This window comes from Capsella rubella, unplaced genomic scaffold (genome assembly GCF_000375325.1).
Source record: "Capsella rubella cultivar Monte Gargano unplaced genomic scaffold, Caprub1_0 scaffold_6, whole genome shotgun sequence".
Taxonomy (NCBI): Eukaryota; Viridiplantae; Streptophyta; class Magnoliopsida; order Brassicales; family Brassicaceae; genus Capsella; species Capsella rubella.
In genome coordinates, this window is record NW_006238918.1 from 6,819,904 (window position 1) to 6,839,952 (window position 20,049).

The 20,049-nt window shown below is 38.5% G+C and overlaps 6 protein-coding genes across 6 annotated transcripts; 4 read left to right on the forward strand and 2 right to left on the reverse strand.

Annotated features, from left to right (window-relative positions):
• Positions 1-68: 68 nt before the first annotated feature.
• Positions 69-1,725, reverse strand: LOC111829943 (protein kish). Its single transcript, XM_023780263.1, has 5 exons — positions 1,596-1,725; positions 1,180-1,256; positions 986-1,092; positions 649-683; positions 69-333 (listed from the first exon to the last, which is right to left on the reverse strand). The coding sequence occupies exons 2-5, from the start codon at positions 1,180-1,182 to the stop codon at positions 266-268; spliced, it is 213 nt and encodes a 70-aa protein (XP_023636031.1). The 5' UTR covers positions 1,183-1,256; positions 1,596-1,725; the 3' UTR covers positions 69-265.
• A 137-nt stretch (positions 1,726-1,862) lies between these two features.
• Positions 1,863-5,354, reverse strand: LOC17882036 (mediator of RNA polymerase II transcription subunit 17). The gene is made up of 8 exons (XM_006286354.2): positions 5,078-5,354; positions 4,785-4,989; positions 4,430-4,543; positions 4,206-4,291; positions 3,339-3,726; positions 2,808-3,254; positions 2,390-2,704; positions 1,863-2,280 (listed from the first exon to the last, which is right to left on the reverse strand). The coding sequence occupies exons 1-8, from the start codon at positions 5,164-5,166 to the stop codon at positions 1,969-1,971; spliced, it is 1,956 nt and encodes a 651-aa protein (XP_006286416.1). The 5' UTR covers positions 5,167-5,354; the 3' UTR covers positions 1,863-1,968.
• Positions 5,355-5,387: 33 nt separating this feature from the next.
• On the forward strand, positions 5,388-6,792 carry LOC17882527. The gene is made up of 3 exons (XM_006288892.2): positions 5,388-5,454; positions 5,798-5,963; positions 6,378-6,792. The coding sequence occupies exons 2-3, from the start codon at positions 5,809-5,811 to the stop codon at positions 6,532-6,534; spliced, it is 312 nt and encodes a 103-aa protein (XP_006288954.1). The 5' UTR covers positions 5,388-5,454; positions 5,798-5,808; the 3' UTR covers positions 6,535-6,792.
• A 1,913-nt stretch (positions 6,793-8,705) lies between these two features.
• LOC17881123 lies at positions 8,706-10,147 on the forward strand. Its single transcript, XM_006288288.2, has 3 exons — positions 8,706-9,376; positions 9,490-9,662; positions 9,775-10,147. Exons 1-3 carry the CDS (start codon positions 8,810-8,812, stop codon positions 9,923-9,925), a joined length of 891 nt encoding a protein of 296 aa, XP_006288350.1. The 5' UTR covers positions 8,706-8,809; the 3' UTR covers positions 9,926-10,147.
• Positions 10,148-11,049: 902 nt separating this feature from the next.
• On the forward strand, positions 11,050-16,453 carry LOC17881457 (nuclear pore complex protein NUP1). The gene is made up of 8 exons (XM_006289897.2): positions 11,050-11,417; positions 12,013-12,068; positions 12,641-12,798; positions 13,029-13,236; positions 13,546-13,872; positions 13,966-14,049; positions 14,885-15,523; positions 15,763-16,453. The coding sequence occupies exons 1-8, from the start codon at positions 11,120-11,122 to the stop codon at positions 16,264-16,266; spliced, it is 2,274 nt and encodes a 757-aa protein (XP_006289959.1). The 5' UTR covers positions 11,050-11,119; the 3' UTR covers positions 16,267-16,453.
• Positions 16,454-16,580: 127 nt separating this feature from the next.
• Positions 16,581-19,588, forward strand: LOC17882265. The gene is made up of 8 exons (XM_006286725.2): positions 16,581-16,891; positions 16,989-17,044; positions 17,625-17,787; positions 17,871-17,959; positions 18,036-18,168; positions 18,283-18,339; positions 18,438-18,540; positions 18,845-19,588. The coding sequence occupies exons 1-8, from the start codon at positions 16,721-16,723 to the stop codon at positions 19,243-19,245; spliced, it is 1,173 nt and encodes a 390-aa protein (XP_006286787.2). The 5' UTR covers positions 16,581-16,720; the 3' UTR covers positions 19,246-19,588.
• The last annotated feature ends 461 nt before the right edge of the window (positions 19,589-20,049 follow it).

A 20,049-nucleotide genomic window follows, 5' to 3' on the forward strand; every position in this document is an offset into this window, starting at 1 on the left:
TATCAAATTGACAAACTTGAAGCTATGACTATGATTTGTGATCACTCACTTTGTTTGAAAAAAAAAACAAACAAAAAAATGCGTGTTAATGGCTGGCTCCAATGTCGTATGTTCCATATCAAAAACAACACACACGATTGTACCAAATACAAGACCATACCATAATCCAAGGAGAATAATATTCTACTCTTTCAGTTTCATCAACCCCTTTGAATCTTTAAATGAGCATCTCAAAGATGTAAATCTACAGGTGAGAAGTTTAAACTCAAAAGAAAATGATCGACACTCCCATCATGAAGCACCCTGCCGAGACCCAAGGGCTCAAACGCTCTCCTGTTACAAGTGATGACAAAGAAAATTTCAATCAACAGAATGTTTGGCTATCATAATATGGCCTGAGACTTATAACTTTACTATGTGCCATCATGCATGTACTTCAATACGAGCTCACTATGGGTTTCAAGGATTCAAAGCAGGTATTTATGGGTTGAATTACAGTTCAATTATTAGTGGCTGCACAGATTACCAGGGATATCTTGCTACTAGAATGTCTATCATTAGCTCTATTTGACATATACCAAGACGGATTGTTCAACACAATGTTTTCTACAATGAAACTGGAAAACAACAAATAAAAATTGAGCCTACCTATTCTAGCAGCCTTCCAAAAGAATCCTCGGAACCTGCAATGAGGAAGAATAATAAGGTTTAAGTAGTTTTCATCATTGTTATCAATAGAACAAAGAGATGAATGGGTGGCATTAGAGGCATGAGATAGAGACATATAAAGCACTATTATGAAGAACCAGCTGCCATCCAAAGTAACAATATGCAGAGAAATATGAGAAAGCATCTTCCAATTTGGTCAAAGCCTGGCATATGCTTGAAAATATTAACCAGGTTTCAAAGCTCAAAATGTATGTGTTCTCGGTTTGGCAAACCAATACGAGGTGAAGGAAAATACAAGAGTAAAGAAGACACAAACCCAGTTTTCTGCTCCAAAATGGCAGGGAATTGCATCTTCAGATAAGTGCAAGTGCAGATCACAAGCAGCACCACCGTCAGAAATGAATGGAAATTGAACAAAGCTGACTGTGATTATCCAAAGATAAACAAAACTCTTAGCTCAAATCACTGAAATAACAAAATTCACAATGGGCCTGCGGATGCAATAATTACCATTGTATCTTGATCACTGAAGTACTTGAGAAGCTACTAGTTGCCTCCTTGGATCCCAAATAACCAGACAAACAATGCTGAGGATCATACGAGAATCGATTGGAAGAAAGACAAACACACACACACACAAGAAGAATCATAATAACTACATAGACAAAATTGAGCAAACACAATAATCATCGAAAACCTAACAATTCCATCACCACCGAGATTTGTAGGAGGAAAAAATCAAGGGAATGCTCATCTGTTCGTTACTTCTAACTCAGATTCAATTGAATACTTAGAAGCATCCGTGAATTTTATCGGAGTATAATTATCAATCAGATCATATAGCGAATCGAACTCTTTAACCTTCATCTTTGTACTAAATCAGATGACGCGAGAAAATAGTTATAATAGAAAAGGGGAAAGCTAACCTGAAGTTTGAGCTGAAATCGATGCTAATGGCAAAGGAAATTAGGGTTTGGAAGCTTGAATCTAGCAACAAGATCGGCGAGAGAGACGTCAAGGGTAGATCCGAGAGACGGAGGAGAGAAACGTTCGCGTGAGATGTGAGTTATTCTGCTTTTTCCTATTTTACTTCTCTCTTCCTTATGTTTGATAAGGAAAAGTAAATTTCTAACGAAAGGAAAAAATTTGATATTATGGTGTTTATTTATAATTTGGGCCAAACTGACAAAAGAAATCCTCAAAATCCACATTTTTTTGTTTGGGAGCTTTCCACTAACCATTGAGATATATAAATCTTGAAACAAAACATGTTCTCTCCTCGTCTTTCTTCATTTACAATCACTCTAAAGCATTGCGACCAGTACCACATAAGTTGATCAAATCCATGAGAACAGAGTACAAGACATCCAGAGACAAATGACCCAACGACTTTCGACTTTCTGATACTCCTTCCCTCTCCTCTGTGCAGCCATTCTCCATCACTAGCCACCACGAGATGCATCCCTTCGTGTCTTCCGGGTTTACTTGCGCCACCAGGCTCACTCTCTCCCCTTCCACAATCTCTAACGATAGAGATAGAAAATCCCGGCTCGCTTTTGTCCCAACCGTCCTTGCTTCCTCAAGTAGCCAACACACTATCTGGCTCGCCACCTTCTCAAAATTGTTACCAAACACATCAATAAACTGCACGTCGTGTTTAAAGAACTACGGCTATAGACATGACCAACTTTAGGGCTAGAATAGATTGCCTAAAACATACCTGCTGGAGGATTATCACGGGAAGGTCAGCCACGTCACACTCGTATTTGTTCATAGAGAATAAATTGCAGGAACTGCTTTTCAGTAAGCCAACCACATTGGGCGTACATTCTGCTTCAACACTAATACAGTCATCCTTCACCACCACTTTTGTCCGGAATTGCGTCTTAAGATTCCTCTTACCATCTGGAGACTGGGTTTCAGAACTTCCTTGCGGGATGATAGATGGTGGAACAGTCATGAAGACAGTCCATGACGATGTCCGAGAATTCCATGTAGGATGAGATATTAGATGAAGATACGGGACCTTGCAGACCTGTTTGACAAGAAAGCAACAATTATTAAAAAACAGGGTCTAAGATGACAAGATGTTTCTTAATAGAGAATACTCAATAAATTTAGCGCAGCAGGAAATATACCACGCTTTCAAGATGCACAAGAACTCTATTTGAGAAGATTCTATGAGTCAAAGATAAGCAGAAATGATCAAGAAGTCCGGAGTTGCTGTCCTTTTCTGTTTGATTGGATGCTCGGATACTTTTTGACTTGGGCCGATCTTTAGCTTTCCCAAAGGCATGCTCATGAAAAATTTGTTGCAAGTATATTTCGTAGCTGGGACGATTTGGGAACCCTAACTTCTTCAAGCGATTATCTCCTTCTTCTCCTAGTTCTATTCTGCCAGAAGATTCACTGAGCAATGTTGCAGAGTTCGACTTCTTGATGCTGGCATTTTTGCCTGATGGGTGGAGAGATACAAACAATGAAGCTCCTTGGCCGATGCTCATTTCCATAAAATTTTCTCGTATTCCACTAATGTTGAATCCCACACCTTCATTGAATGCTTCATGATTTAGCATGTCAAACAACTGGTAAGAAGACGAATGACGTGAGAAACTGCCATAAAGAGATATACCGACCGTAGTACAAGATATATGACAAAAGAATATCACCTGCTCAGCAAAAATCGATTTATGCACCTCCCTCAGTAGCGAATGAGTTTCTTTGACATATTTGTCGTCACTTGCAGACTGTGTTTCTGATGTTCCAGGGATATCATGACCAGTAATGGAGTCTATGTTCTCCTTAGACTCGTTTGGGTTGTCAATCGTATTTAAGCCAACAAACCCAAACCGAAGAGAGTACCATGAATCTTGGGGTACATTAATGGCCAGCATACCAGCTGAATCATGGTCAACACGAATGGTGGACAGCGTAGATGGGCGAAAACCAGAAGTTGGATCATACAATGAACTGTCAGAAAGATCGATTGTGAAGCCCTCATTGCTGGCATTTGAAGCAAGCATGCGCTGTCGCTTGACTTTCCAGTTCCGCTGCAACCTATAAGCTTGTCAGCATAGCAAAAGTAACCATTTGCATGTATCAATCAATCTCGATTCTAGAAGCAGAAGTCATCTTATCATTTTCTGCAAATTATAAACAATTTCTACGGAAGTTCTCCAAATTGTATTTGTATAGTTCTAAGAAGTAAATAAACAACAAATTAGATGTTCCTGAAGTACTGTTCTATACAGGGTTCAGCAACAGAAATGGTGCAGCACTCCAAAATTAGAATTGTTCACATCAGACAAGAATACTAAATGCTTCCACGCTTCTCACAGTCATAATATATAACCCAAGGCATATAACCAAACCTATGAGTCAATTATCTGAGCAGACACAAATAGCTATGTCACTGTAAGCTAACTAAAGATAGCATCAACAATGCCAACAGTAAATTCTTAAAGTTGCAAAATGGCATTCAGAAAATAGCCGCTGCATTAAAATGAAGGTTTAATAGGAAGAAAAACAAATCGAACCTGATAAGGGCACCATAAAACCTTGCTTCGCGATTGATTTTCTGCTCTAAAGCTTTTGCTGATTGTTTAAAGTATTTTCCTAAATTCTGCAGAGGAAACAGGTATTCGAAAGTGACATAAGCATACTTTTCAAAGACAATTGTATAGTCAAAATGCTAATTCGGTAAGCAAGCTCATTTTTAAGCATAATTAATTTGCACATAAGAAAGTAAGCAACTGGTTACCCGGTAGCCCTGTAACTTGGTAGCAGTAGACACAGCAAGATCTGAGAGAATCTCATTCGGCATAGGCTTAGGTCTGGTCATCCCAGCAACTGTTACAGCATCATTTGCTTGGACCTACAAAAACAAAACCAGAAAAATGAATGGAACTCTCTCTATTCACTAAATATCACCACAAAGTACTTCTGCCTTATGTGTATGTTTGAAACCTTTTTGGACACAGTAAAAATTATTGTTCATAATCCTTTGATGAAACAGCTCTACTTATACAAAGAATTGTTGCATCCATGTCAGAGCATTCGTATGACTATCCCAAGACTCTTATCTACTTTCAACAAAAGCATCAGAGTTTACTCACAGTATCGATAAGGTCTATGATGACAGAGAGCTCCTGATGAGCCAATTGCAAATTCTCAACCATGCCCTTCCATTTCCATTGTTCTGTGCTATCTTTGGAGCTCTTCTTCTGCTTCTTCTTCTTCAGCTCATCTTCCTCTTCCAACGCCCACGCGAAGTCTATTCTCCGAATCAGCGACACTCTCTTATCGTCGTAATCAACATCACTACACGTTAAAAAAAAAAGAATCGTTCAGAAGCAAAACATTCTATGAAGATCATGGTCTCGTCTCTCAAACATGAGACAAAACTTACGAAGGAAAATGCTCGGCGCCATTTTCCTCGATTGATTCCAATCGTTTAATGGGAAGCCTATCCAGAGAGATCTCCATGTCGCTGTCCATCTCGCCTAAGAAAAAAAAATTCCCGGTGAAACCCCAAAATTTTCTAGGTCGACGGTGACACAATCCGGCCAATACGCTAAATCACCGCTACAAATCGGGTTATTTAGATTTTAGATCTAATGATTTCGAGTCGAAACTTTTCCGGATCTTTGTTCCGGGTAAAGCCCATAAAAGGCCCATTTAGCTATGATACGTTGCCGGATTATGCAAAACTCCTCCTCCGTAAAGCTAAAACCCTTTCATTTGGTATCGATCGCTTCATCTTCGTAGTCGCCTTCGAATTCGCAGGTATCTTCGTGTTGTTCTTCGCTTATTTTGATTTCATTCGATTTCGTATATGGATCTATACACGGTTTTTCTCTCAGCTCTTTCTCTTGGGGGATTCGAATCAGTGTGTAGAGTTCGTTAAAGATCGATGCTTTAGATTCATTTTACTCTCGCTTCCATCATTTGATGAACCAATTATTTCTTGCAATTACGGAAAAATTTTGGGTGGAGTAGTAGAAATGAGATGTTTAGAGAGTTATGTCTTTAGTTTTGAATCTCAAAGTTGAAATACTGTAAGTGTTCTCTCTCATTTTCATATGATTGGATTTGTGTTTAACTCTTTAGTGATGGTTGTGGATTGCAGAGTGAAGAACAATGAAGGTGAGATCATCAGTGAAGAAGATGTGTGAGTTTTGTAAAACAGTGAAACGTCGTGGACGTGTCTATGTTATATGTTCTTCCAATCCTAAGCACAAGCAAAGGCAGGGTTTCAGTTCCTTTGCTTATGAAGGAATTACACCTTCGCCATTGTAAGTGAATCTTGTAAGATCTGTTTTTTCGCTTTTGAGTAATTAGGAGTTTCTTTCGGATATTTTTAGGGGTTTTACATGTTGTTCTTGAAGATGGGTACAAGGATACTAAAGATCGACAGCTTCGCTTTCATGTTTCCATTGAAAATCACTTAATGCGTGAATTTGTTTCTATTCTTAGTCTTTGGAAACTGAGTAGTTAGTATGCGAAAGTGTATGTTTGCTAAAGACTTGAATCTTTTTCTGTCTACTTTGGTTGATTCAGAGTGTGTTGAATAGTTACTAGGATATAAATCTGTTTCGAAAATGTATTCCAGTTTCACTTTAATGAAACACCACAAAGAAGCATGAAGCAGATGCACTTGTTTTCCCTTGCAGAGTTGGAAAAAGTAATTTTGGTTGTTTGTCAAACAGGTTTTCTGAGTCGATGGTTAATCAGGAGGTGGTGAGGCTTCCTAGTCAGGGCGTATCAGCTGGTCTGGCAGCACTTTTACACAAAAGGCCTATGCCAACTGCGGTTTTCGGATGGAGGGCAGGTCTTTCATCCATTCTCTTCAAACAAGGGAATTAGAAAGTTAACCAGCATTTCCTTGTTTTGGTTGTAATCGCAGTTTCTTCCAATTTCTGGTATGGTGAAACATCTCAACACTGTTAGTTTGGTCAGTCATAGGCTCATTCTAGACCTGCTTGATTGTACCTGAACAAAGAGATATATTATGACACACTGCACTATTTGTTTTTTAGACTTACTTGTCTATGGAGGATGGTTTGCTCCAACTTCTATGGAACGAGAGGGATCAAAAATAAGAATTCTTTTTCGATTGAACAACTCTTGCTAAAGGTTTTTGTAGATGTCATCAACTTGAGTATCCTTGATAATATAATTGTAGCTTCAATGACAACAAATCTGTAGACTAGTTTGTAAGCATCGAACTAGACTTTTAAGTGAAAAGGAGTGGTGAAAAGATTGACATCCACTATCGATTATGTGGGAGTTAAATATGGAATGTTTTTGTGGTTGAATAGTATTCACCACGAACCAAGTAGTTTGAAATAAGAAGTTATTTGCGCATATGTTTAGAATGATATTCAAGGAAATGATACTATAAAACAAGGCTGCACAAAGCACACCCACTAAATGCGAATCAAAATACAAAGAAGTAGCTAGAGAGAGATTGAGAAGGGAGAAGAAGACTTCTCAACGACAACGACCCCCCAGACCCTCTTCTCCTTCTCCACCGTTGAGCACTCGGCTCGTAGGTCCTACGTGTGAGGGTCACAGGAAGGCACCCAACTCCAATAAGCATATCACATCGGGTCCACACTTTTTTGGACAGTTCTACTTTCGGACATAAACTTACTTTATTGTCCTTTGTTTTAGTTTCCCCTCCTTCTCCTTCTCTCCTCAGTCATATCGTTAACAGCTTGACTCCAAAAAAGAAATCACCTCATCAATAATTGTCACACACCCTTTCGTAATTTCCACTTTTGAGCTGCCATTTTAACCAATTAATCTCGAGAGAGAACGATCATAATCGTGTGTTTCTTTCACAGGAAACAAAAAAAAAAACGAAAGAGATAATATAATTTACTCGGTTCACTTGTGAATATATAATTTAAAGAAGATAATTATTCAAAGGTTCAGGATCGCGTACCAATGAAAATTAACATGATATTGCTTGATATATATAGCTCTCATATGCTAGTTGTGCCATATGACGACGTAAAGGTCACGGTTGTTCTTCAATAATGGAGTTGTTCGTGTTTTGTCGTTTGATTAAAATTCTACTTTTGAAGTTAATCTTTCAGTTTCATTGTCTTCTCGCAATACTCCTCTAGCTTACAAAACATTTCACCTTATAGACACCATAAACAAGACCCAATATGTAAGTTTAAATATGTAAATCAAATTTGAACTTTTGCAGTTGAATTATGCCAAAAGAAACCAAACGACTTTTGGTAATCTAAAATTAGCTGTGTACTATTTTTACATAATACATTTTGTACTAGTTCCTAAAATATTATTAGTACCAAAGACCAAAACAAAAAGTGGTATCAAACTCAGAATTGGGGACCCCAAAAGAATCAAAGATAGAAATGGTTATGGGCCAAAATCGTCAAAAACACAATTTTGTGAGAGCCACATGGAATCGTGGAATTGTACTATCAAAAGGTGACCCCATCCCACCCAATTGATACTCTCTCGTACAGACTCGTTTAGTTAAATTACATCTACGTATAATAATTCATTACGTTGTGTTTGTGCCAACGAATCTACCGTACATCTGTAGATGCATTATTATATATTTCCGTCACACGTGTCATTGTTAGGGTTATTGGCCGTGAAAACCAATTTTGTTGGTCACTGCCGTCCACTTGCGCACTTCCGCGGACCTTCCGTTCGTGAACATACAAAAAGTTTCGAAAAATCAGTCTTATAAGTTTAGTGCCGCGTTTGTCACGAGATTTTTTAAGCTTTAGCTCAAATCGTCATCTAGTACTTGACTACTAAACCAACGGCGCCCGAATCATACACAAGCAAAGTCAAATTTACAAATCATTTTAGTACACAACTTGGACAAACAAAAAATCTCTAGGAAATCGAGAAAATAAAATAAAAATCTAATTAGTTTAACATCCACCACGTGATTAAAAAGTAATCGACGGCTGAGATTGTGTTTTTTTCTTTACCTGCCCACTCTAATAAAAGCCACAGCTGTATATAAGCACCGTCTTCACTTCTTTCTCTCACACCCATAAACCTGGAAAACTACAAATCTCGATCTCTTCTTCTTCATTTCAACAAATCATAAAAGAAGAATCTCAATTACTCAGATCAAGAAGAGATGCTGCTACGAAGCGCGTCAACGCCACTTCTCAACTCTTTGGTTCATGTCTCTAGTCCAAGGGAATCACCAATCGAAGCCGCCGAATCTGTTCATCAGATTCAGCGGCACAGATCCATTACACTCTCTGCGTCTTCATCTTCTTGTTGTTGTTATAGTCCGATGTCTGTGCACTCCAGCGAAGAATCTGCGAGGAGGATGAAAAGAACGGCGTCTGAGAGCGATCTTCGGCATTTAACATCGACGAAACCGCCGATGAGTAAGTTTTTGAGCGGTGGTGGTGGTGCTTTGATGGAGGATATGGAAGAAGGAATCGGATTCGGTCTTATGAGTACGTCGTCTTATGATGGTGATTTGGGGATTAGTTGGGCTTTGGAGGAAGATACTGAGGTTATTGGTGGTGGCGGCGGCGGGATGTTTCACGGCGGAAGTAAAGGGAGGAGTGGTGGTAGATCTGATGGTGGAGATGGAGGTGATGATAACACGGATGTTCATTATCGTAAGATGATTGATGCGAATCCTGGAAATGGGATCTTTCTTAGCAATTACGCCAAATTCTTGAAGGAGGTACAGTCTTATGAAAATTTTCCCTCTTTTCTCTTTCTAGATCTGAATTGGAATTGGAACTTTGGATTTGGGGAATTATCAAATTGAGATGTGTCATGTATGATCTGAAACAGGTTCGAAAAGATTTCTTGAAAGCAGAGGAGTATTGTGGGAGAGCTATTTTGGTGAATCCTAATGATGGGAATGTTCTAGCCATGTACGCTGAGTTGGTTTGGAAGATTCATAAGGATTCGTCTCGTGCTGAGTCTTACTTCAATCAAGCTGTAGCAGCTGCTCCTGAGGACTGGTAAGAAAGATTCAAACTTTATCAAGCTCTCTTCTTTTTGGGACTTTAGTTACTAGTAGTTGTGTGGCTCTTGTGCTTAAATTCTGACTAACATACTTGTTGTTTTCTGCAGTTATGTACAAGCTTCGTATGCGCGATTTCTATGGGATGCTGAAGAGGAAGAAGAAGAGGAGAAGGAAGAGAGACATGAGGAAGAACTTGAGCATCATACTTCTCGAATGGGTTTCTTCACCGGAGCTTCTCCAATCACGGCCATGTCTTAGACTCGTGGTCGGCATTACCGTCCAGTCTTTTTATAGATTTAGATAAACGTGTTACTACTACGTTTACGATCTTATCTAACCCTTTTGTTTCATGTGAAGTCTTTAATTAAGTCTCTATGGGGGTGTTTCTCTACTTGGTGTTGGAATTTGTCTCACTTGTGGTAATACCACTGGTCACTGGAAGAAAAATAAGATCTGAATAAATTTTTTTTGCTTTTTTGATGGATGTAACTCATGAGTTGCGTTCTTCAATAACTTGCCTATGGAGACACATAGAGAATTCAGGCTATGAGACTGGCCGGTCTAGAACCAAGCCTGCGCACACCAAACCTATTAGAATGGAGATTGGAGAACAATCATGAAGATGATTTCCTGTTAGTTTCGTTGTTCTTCTTCTGATGCATGTTCCATTTTCGAGCCATGTTAGCCATTAGTAAGACAGAGGGAGTGGTCGTCAGGAGAACTATTAGCACCTCTTGACAAAACCTATTTGGGTCAGTCCTCATGTCGAGCAAAGACAACTGAAGAGAAGTCTCGTAACATTAGGTTCGTAAAGAGTATGCTCAGCCAGAGAGACGAGGGCAGAGAGTGAGCTGCCCATGAGACCTGAAGTTTTGTAGACTGTGATCAGCAGAATAGGGTACTAACTCTAGAGAAGCATATCCCTTTAGCAGTCCGCTTGATCTTGCTGCCAACGATGGTGTTTAATGATTCCTAAACAACCTCCATCTTGAGACTAAAACTAAACTCTCCAAAGTGTCATATTATTAACCAACAAAATCCTAAATCTTCAAAACTAAACCCTAAACCCTAACTTATTAGTCCTCAAACCTAAAGTTCTAAACAAATAAATATATTTGTTTTATATCTTAAGAGAATAGAAATTGTATTCTATTATTGTTGTTTTTTTGTTTAGGAATCTTTCAACCTTTTTTCCAATTATGTCAATAAAAAATGAAGTCATGGTTATTTTCTTCCCAATTTTCCTTTACTTATTTTATTTTCTGGACAAGATAAAAAATGTAAAAAAAAAAAACAGACACATGAACACAACAACCCTTTGACTTAAAAATAGCGCAACTACACTTACGAATATATATTCTCGGGATAACAACAGAGAACTCAAAATAAATTTTTTTCTATAAGAGTGGTAAATTTTTTTGAGAAAGGAACACTGAAACAAAAAGAGAATCCATGGCCATTGAAGGAGAAGCCTCGTTCTCCGCGGCCGCGACGCCGACATCGAGCTACCCGACGGGAGGTGTTGGTGGCAAATTGAAGCGGCAATCCGCGAGGAGGCATGCGACGACGCCGTATTCTCGACCACCACAAAACCAGGTTCAAAGGAGGCCGTGGATCTCGAGAATCGTCGATCCTGCTTATCGGATTATCTCCGGCGGCGCCACGAGAATACTTCCGTACTTCTTCTCGAAAGCCACCTCCGCTCCTGCTCTTACCGCTCCAGACGATCAAGATCAACATCAACAACAAGGTTATTCGTCTATTCTCGCTCTTTCTAGCCTCGTTTAAAGGCTTCTATTCTGGGAAAATTTTCTGCAGTTTTGGGAGTTGATTAATTTAATCAATCTCCATGGTTGTATCTGTTTTATTAGAATCCCTTTAGTTGCGAGTATCTAGGGTTTGTTGAAATTGTTTTGATGCAGTAAATTAGAAATGACAAATGACGATCGCCAGGGTAAAGAGTGTTCTTTTGGTTTTGATTAAAGTGGAATTTTGTTGAGTAAAGGCTATTCTCATTGCCGTTTGTTCATGACTCTAATAGTCAAGTAAGATATGTGTGTTTTCTCATCCAGTGTGTTCTTAGTCTTAGCCTCTGTTAGTTTTGGCTAGTGAAACTACTTTAATATTGACCAAGTTTATGTGTTAGTGTTACTAAGCTCCTGGTGTCAAGTGAGTGATGGATATAGTACTTGTTTGCTCGAACAGTAGATTTGGGCAACTATGATTTCATCGTTTGGGGATTTATTTACAATCTAGTCCGAAGAGATGAGTTATATTGTCTAGTATCGGCTTATGGATTTCATTGCAGCTGTCATCGTTTAACATTTGGCTTCTCTTTCTACTAGATAAGTTGCAGAACAATACACAGGAGAATGTTTCGAATATAACCACAAATTTAAATGTAAGCGTCTTCCATCTCCTCCTCTCTCTTCTTAACTCAGTTGGTAACTCACTGCTTTAACTAAGCTGATTTCGTCTGACCTCGTTCTCGTATTTTCCTTTTTGGTCTTTGTCGTTTCTAATTTTATCAATCGCTTGTGCACTAAGGGCCAACATATAAAAGCATTCTCTATCATGCTGAAGTTTTATTCAAATGAGTTTTTGGTATCCTTGACACTTTGTGCTTAGGTGACTTTTAAATTTTTCGTTCATATGTCAACTGATTTTAATTTTACATTGGGATCTCAAATTGAGCAAGGTGTTGTACGATATGATATTATTTTTGTCTTACCTGGATGATTTATATTGCAGCTGATTTACTAGAATAAAAATGTGTTACCAGAGAAAATAGTCACGAAAGTTTCTTCTGTGAGATTGTGGTAATATAGTAAATGTGTGAAACAGATCTTTGTATAACATGAGAAAGATGTAATCTAACTGTTCCGTGTTCTCTTCATTAATACCCGCTTTTGTGGTTTGCAATAGATGGCATACATTTTTTTCTCCCTTTAAATAATTCGAGAAACGTTGCAGAAACTAGAGTCAGCATCAATTGAAGAGGGAGGTCCTAGTGGTACAGCTAACGAAGGCAATTTCAATATCAGTGCACAAACAAGAGGGAAAACAGCTGTAAATGATGCCATTGCAATCTCGGAGCTTGAAAGGCTAATGGAAGGAAAAACGTTTTCACAGTATGTTTTTACATTCATTGCAATTCAAATGATGTTCAATGGAAATTTGTTTCCTTTCGCTTGTTATTTTGGTAATGCTTATTAGTTATGTGTCGTCATTACTCATTAGTATCTTATTTACTGGCTGCTCTAATTCGCTAGCCTTCCTGTTATCTTTTCTTTACAGTTCTGACTATGTAGTTTTTTTTTATGTAACCACTTTTAAACTGACAAGTTTTATTTCTATCCAGGGCTGAAACTGATCGTCTCATAGAGATAATCACTTCAAGGGCTATTGATCTACCTGATGTTAAGAGAGACGAGAGAAATTCGGAGATTCCTTTAAGAGAGGGAGCCCAGAAAAATATGAGTTTCTTAGATAAGAGAAAAGAGCCAATTGGTGGCAAGGATGTTAGTAGTGAATTATGGACTACACCTACCCCACTTGCCAAGTCAATAGTGAGTTGCTTGCTATCCAGCCTTTTTTGTTAGGACCTTCTGATGACACTAGTATTGACATGAGTTGCCTAGGTGATTCGAGTTTCCAGAAACTCCTAAAAGTTTCATTTTGCAAAATTTTATGAGTAATTTGAGGTTGGACTGTTTGTGAGAACTTATGAAGAAATAAATAGGATGAGTTATTGACATATTGTATGTAATTTCTTATATTTGCTTCATCGTAGAGGTGGTGTCTCTTACTTCTCTGGTTGTTATTTCTTTTATTTATGATTTTGTTTACTCACTTTTTCGCATTTACTTATTTTACAGATTTTTGACAAAGACAAACAGATGCGAGATGAAGCTGGTCTTTCACCTGCAGAACTTGCTAAGGCATACATGGGAGGCCAGACATCATCAAGTAGCTCCCAAGGTTTGGTAGCAAGAAATGAAAAGGATATTTTTGATACGGGTATGCTTGTCAGAAAATCATCACTTGCATCACCATCAAGCAAGCCTTCTGCTTGTTGGCCTGGTATCAAGTCAACTGAGAAATCTGGCTTTGCAACTCCTCAAAGCCAACGAGAAAGCTTTGGGCTTCAAAATTTTCCAAGGACCCCATATTCTAGAACCATCCTTTCAAATTCAAAGTCAAAGGTGTGTGGAGGTTTTTTTTTTTAATTTCTTCTCTTTTTTGTTGAGGAATCATGGGTACATATGAGCTGTTTCGTTTTGTTTTTTTTTGCTCAGTTGATGCAATTGCAGAACGATAGTAGCAAGCGCCTAAACAACATCCAGTCTCCCTCTCAAAGTGTGCAGACAAGATATGGCCAGGTATCTATCCCTTTAGGCTCTATTATTCTGATTACCTGAGAGAATTATAACATAGTGTTTTTTTGCAAACTTTAACACAATCTTAAAGAAACTATGGTACTCTTCCCTGCCATTTTTACTTCCAAACTCCTTACATAGATGTCTTTGATGGCCTTTTCTAACATGTCGTTCTTTACTTTGATGCTTGATGACGGGCTATTTTCTATTGTCCTGGAGCTAATTTTATCGGACTTCAGAAGGGATTATAAGTCTACAGTACTAAACATTCCCACTTTCTAGAGAATATATCTTAACTATATCTAATGGTATTTATTTTGACCCAAAAGAAAATCTAATGTTATCTGTTAACTTGCAAGTGCCAACCCTTCTTGAATTTGATCAGAGATAGCCAGTCCATTTATCAAATAGAGGAATCATATAATTCTTGCTTCATTTAGGTCCTAATGAGGTTCTCTATGAAAAAGGAGCTCTTGAATCTACTTCCTCATTTACTTTTGAGCTGGTGTTAGAGAATCTACCTAAGATGGAATGTTCTGCGAAGGGACTGTTGTGTAGGGGTTACTTAATTGGCTCAAAAGTACTGTTCTTGTCACTAGATTGATGAAATTGATTTACTTTGGCATAAATAGTGTTTGACTGGTTATCATCTAATGTAGATTTTAAGAATGTCAAATGAAAGGGTTGTGTTGATGTGATTTAGACAGCAGGAAAATGCAATTGTGCTGATGACTAATTTTGACTATGCCACCTTGTGAATCTTTCCTGGGTTTCTTCTATATGCTGAATCCTACTTCCTCAGTTGAAAACCTGATAAACCACTTTCTAATGTGCACAGCTTAGCAAGGGAAAAGATGGTGGACTTTTTGGACCCAGTAGAAGATCTCGACAGAGCGCCACACCATCCATGGTGTCTCCTTATTCACGACCTTCCCGTGATTCATCTCGTTTTGAAAATTCTCCGATCATAAAAAGATCTGAAATAGGGGAAAAGGAAGCAAGTTACCTATCGAGGTCCCAGACAACAAGTTATGGTAACCATAAAGAGTCAGAAGTTGGTACCCCGAATGTGCCTACACGTTCTAGTCAGATTGCTAGGACAATATTGGATCACCTTGAACGGACCCAATCCACCCCGAAAAATAAATCTGCTGAGTTAAAGCTTGCCACTTCCTGGAGATATCCACAGTCTTCAAAAACCGTTGAACAAAGCAGCTCAAACGTCAACAATGTGAAAAAGGATGGGTCAGCTAAAGTGAATGAAGATATGCAGAACATTTTCTCTCACAATCAGTCATCCTTTGTGCTTAAACCTCCTGCAACTACAACTGCCGACACTCAAAATGGAATGACTAAGACCGCTCCAGCGTCAAATGGAATATTCCGTGGAACTCAAGCAGTAGGTAGCAGTGGTACCGCAGTCCAATATGAGTTAGGGAAGCCTACGGGGTCTCTTTCCAGAAGCACACATGGAGAGGTATCTTGAGCACTTCTTTTTTTTTTTTTTTTTTTAACGCATCTTGGATCGAGAGGTGTTAAGGTTTTGGTTTCTTTGCTGCTTTTATCTTTTTGAAGTGTGAGTACCCTCAATATATTCCGTAACATATGAAGTTGCAAGCCTTCATGTGTTTTTGCATCATTTGTGACTTTTAAAACAACCTAGATATCTGACGAAAGTGGATAAACTTCTAACAGTTTTGAATTTTTTTCTTGTAGAAAATTGATGTCACTTCTTCTCAGGACGCTGCAAAGGCTGTTCCATATTCTTTTGGAGGCGAACCTGCAAATCTCCCCAAACCACCGCTGGGAAATAATAAACCGGTACTTCCATCGATCTCAATAACGAAGCCATTCCAAAAATGGGCAGTCCCTTCGGGTACAAACGCTGGCTTCACCTTCCCGGTCTCTTCATCTGATGGAGCAACATCATCAGAGCCCACAACTCCATCGATCATGCCATTCACAACAAGCCCAGCACCAAGTGGTGGTATTGCCATTACAAGTCATCATGAAGCAACAAAAGATGATGGCACTCCTCAATTTAGTTTCAGTAGTAAAAGAAGAGATAAGTCTCCCCTGGTCTTTACCTTTCCCTCGGTGAGCGAAGAGGTGATCAACGAGGATGATGATGCGAGGTTAGGTATCAAATTCACATTTGGGTCTGAAAAGACGGAGAGAATATCGTTCAGCTCAGCAGAAAGTGATGGTCTTTGCTGTTAGAAAAAACAAAGACGATGGTCTCTGTTTCTTGTGTATCTCTTCCAATTTTTTAGTTTTACCTTTTTAAAAAAATTTGGGATTAGAATTTTGTGCCTAGATCATGTGTTTTGATTTTCTATTCATTTTGAGATGATTGATTACTTTTGTATCTGATTAAATCAGAATAGTTTTTTTCTTACGAGAGACATCATCGATTCGATACGATCAAAATAAAAAAGGTTCAAAGTCGATAAACTCTCAAACAGTATTTGTATAACACCGGTTCAATTAGAAAGAGAGTGAGTAAAAACAGGTGCCACGTTAGTCGTTAGTATCGTCCCCGCGTATTAGCCACAATCTCGAAGACGGAGCAATTTAAAGCTTCTCATCTTCCCAGACGAACACTCGTCTAGTGTGTGGTGGGTGTTTCTGATCTTCCTTGATAAGTTTTATCCAGGGGGTTTGTTCTCTCTTCATGTGCTCGATTCATGCTAGATTTCAGGTTTTTCAGCCACAATGGACCAGAAAGAAGAACACCCAATCTCTCTTTCTTCTCAATCCCAACACAAAATTCGCCTTCTTTCCTCGCGCGGTTTCTTCTTCGGACAACAACGATGGTTCAGTTTCATCTTCCAGACAAAACAATGTATTATATTACTACTACCTTGTCTTTCTCTTATAAATCGTATACCATTCTAGTCACATTGGTGAGGATTTCACCTTTTTTGCTCTGCTTTGAACAGCGACAAATGGGTTATGATCCTTCAGAAGAACTGTTTGGTGTTGATTTCAAGCCCAGGTAAGAGTTCCCAGTAAACTTGTTTAAAGTGAATTCACTGTTCTCTTGATTCATAGGTCTGTTAATACAATCAATTTCATAAAACAGAACTATGAGGCTTCTTCACCACTATCTTTGTAATGATTCACTGGTTTTCACGTCTTTTTATAAAAAGCTCAAAGCTTTTCCCTTCAGGGTGACCCTCCAAAGCTCTTCTTAGAGTGGATGAATTTCTTAAATGAGACGCCATCCTCGTTTTTCCTAAAACATAAAACCCAAGCATGGATACATAAGAAATCCTACAATTAGAGAAGTGAAAGTCTTGAACAATTTCATAAATTCAAAATACTAATAATAATGTCTTGTCCTCAAACCTGGACTCCAGTGATAGTGTAGTCTTCTTACATAGCACTTATCTCTCCATCGATGATTGCATTATCTCTCAGCTCAAGTCCCAAGTGACCTGTAGGGACATTCATGTGACGGAGAGTACGGTTGATGGCAGGGAAAACAGAGGCCTTTGGCTTTACTTGACCAAGTTGGTAATATATCCACAATTTGGCTGAGCTTTAAAATGTGCTTTTGGTGATGGTTTATTCAGGATCATATCTGGTGATTCACGTGAACCAAGGTCATGGGTTGGTCCAAACGGCCAATACATTCGAGAGCTTCCATGTCCAACTTGTAGAGGAAGAGGTTATACTTCATGCTCAAATTGCGGAATCGAGAGGTCGAGATTGGACTGCCCTCAATGCAAAGGAAAGGTACTTAAAAGTGTTCGTGACTTCAAACTCTTGTGTAACAAAAGTCTTTCCTTGTTATTAATCTTTGCTCAAATCTTGTGTAGGGCATAATGACTTGTCTCAGATGTTTGGGAGATCGTGTCATATGGGAAGAATCAATCGATGAACGACCTTGGGAGAAAGCTAGATCCAGGTAGTATAATTCCAGGAGTTGATATCACATTTCTGTTCATTCTATGACTAATAAATCTCATTATGTTCTGCCACAGTTCTCCATTTAGAGTAAAGGAGGATGATGAGGTTGATAATCTAGAGATAAAGTTCAGTAAAAGGAGAAAATCAAAGCGAATTTACCAGTCACCGACTCCTGAAGTTGGACAAAAGATCAGCCGATCTCTGAAAGTTAGTTTTATTGATAAATTCTTCATGATATTTATACTCTCACCATGGGGTATTATTTATTTTTTTTGCCTACGGGGTATTATTTTTATAGTCAGTCTAAATATGATTTTATAGAGTCTCAATGCCAAGACTGGACTCTTTAGTAATGCTCAAAGGGTAGCTGCAATTAAGGTCTGTTATCAATTCCATTTTTGTTTTAAACTTAAGTTAACGTGGAACAACTTTTGTTTTAGTTTTGCTTGAATCTGCTTAGTGTTATTGTGCTCTAGAAAGCTAAAGGAACGCCAGCTGCTAGAAAGCAGGCCTCGGAATGTATGAAAACGTTCTTCAGTAACCCTGAAAACCGTGAACAGAGAAGCTTATCCATGAAAGGTAAATCTCAGTTCTTGGTAGAAATTCAGAGGTTAGCTCAGTTTAATAATCTTTTCTCTTCTGGAACTTTCTCTGCTTACATTCTCAAATAATGTGGTATGAATTAGGTTGAGACTTTGTTACTAAAGTAGCAAGAGTATATCTTTGGATAACATTGGCGCTAACACTGTTAATGTGAGATACCATACCATGTTATTAATCCAGAGAGACTGTAGAAATATATGTATTGATTTTTCTTTTGTGCTGACAGTTTCTTTTGTAAGCCAGGAAATGAAATAGTTAAGAATCATTTTGTTTGTTTTAGGAGTCAAATTTTACTGCAAGAACTGCGGACAGGAAGGCCATAGACGCCATTACTGTCCAGAGCTGGGCACTGATGCGGACAGAAGATCTAGATGTCGGGTTTGCGGCAGTAAAGGTCATAACCGAAGAACCTGTCCCAAGTCGAGACCAAAGGTCACTAAAGGCATTTCCACAAGGTATCACAAATGTGGAATATGCGGTGAAAGCGGTCACAACAGCAGAACATGCCGGAAACTGGCCAGAGTGAAACTCAGTGACCGTGTTGGCGATTCTGAGGAAGATGGTGTTGGTAACAGAGGTTATGCTTGTGGGTTCTGCAAGAAAAAGGGGCATAATGTAAGAACCTGTCTAAGCAAACAAGTTTCAGACAGAGATTCGTTTTTAGAACATGAAGGTTCTTGATCTTCTTGATCATGTTTCTCTGGTTAGGCTTTGGTTTTACTCTTGAACCAACCTCACTGATAGAACCGGAGAAATCACTCGGCGGTCCTTAGATCGGTTTCTCGTCAACTATTCCAAACTGAAGACAAAACTGAAGCGACTTTGACTGCTCTTGGTTTCGGTTTATGACCGTATTCGTGTTTTATTTCCTGATTAGGTATATAAATTTCAATGGCTTACTTAAGCGTATATCCCTAATGTCTTTTGGGTTGATTCTTCTTTGAGTACGACCTGAGTAGGTGCAGCGTACGGACCCACGCAAAAGCAAGTTGACGATATATAGAGCCTTAGAAATTTTCCAAAATTTTATCGATCTATCCAATGCACAAAAATTGGCCTTACATGTCAACGTAAACATTAACACGTACCTAAATGTTTCATCCATATCCGTATCCTTATCAACTCACATTTAACGCTTTGTTTCTTTCTAACATTAGTATCCATCCTTACTTACTATTAGAATGTTTGTATAATTAGTCTGAACACTAAAATATCAAATCCCAAAAAGTAATAATAACTGGACACGTTTTTTTTTCTTACTTGATGAAAAATTATTAACGGACTACTTTTTTTACGCGCTAAAAATAACAATTGTGGACAAAAATACCTTAGCAGGCAAAAATTGACCAAAAGAGATTGATAATATCTAAAAAGTTTGATTAATTCAATGAAGACAAACACCACGTAACGCGTCTTCGCGTACCTTTCGTATTGACCCTTTGAGAACAACCTCTCCTTCATTGTCCTATAAATACAAGTCTCATT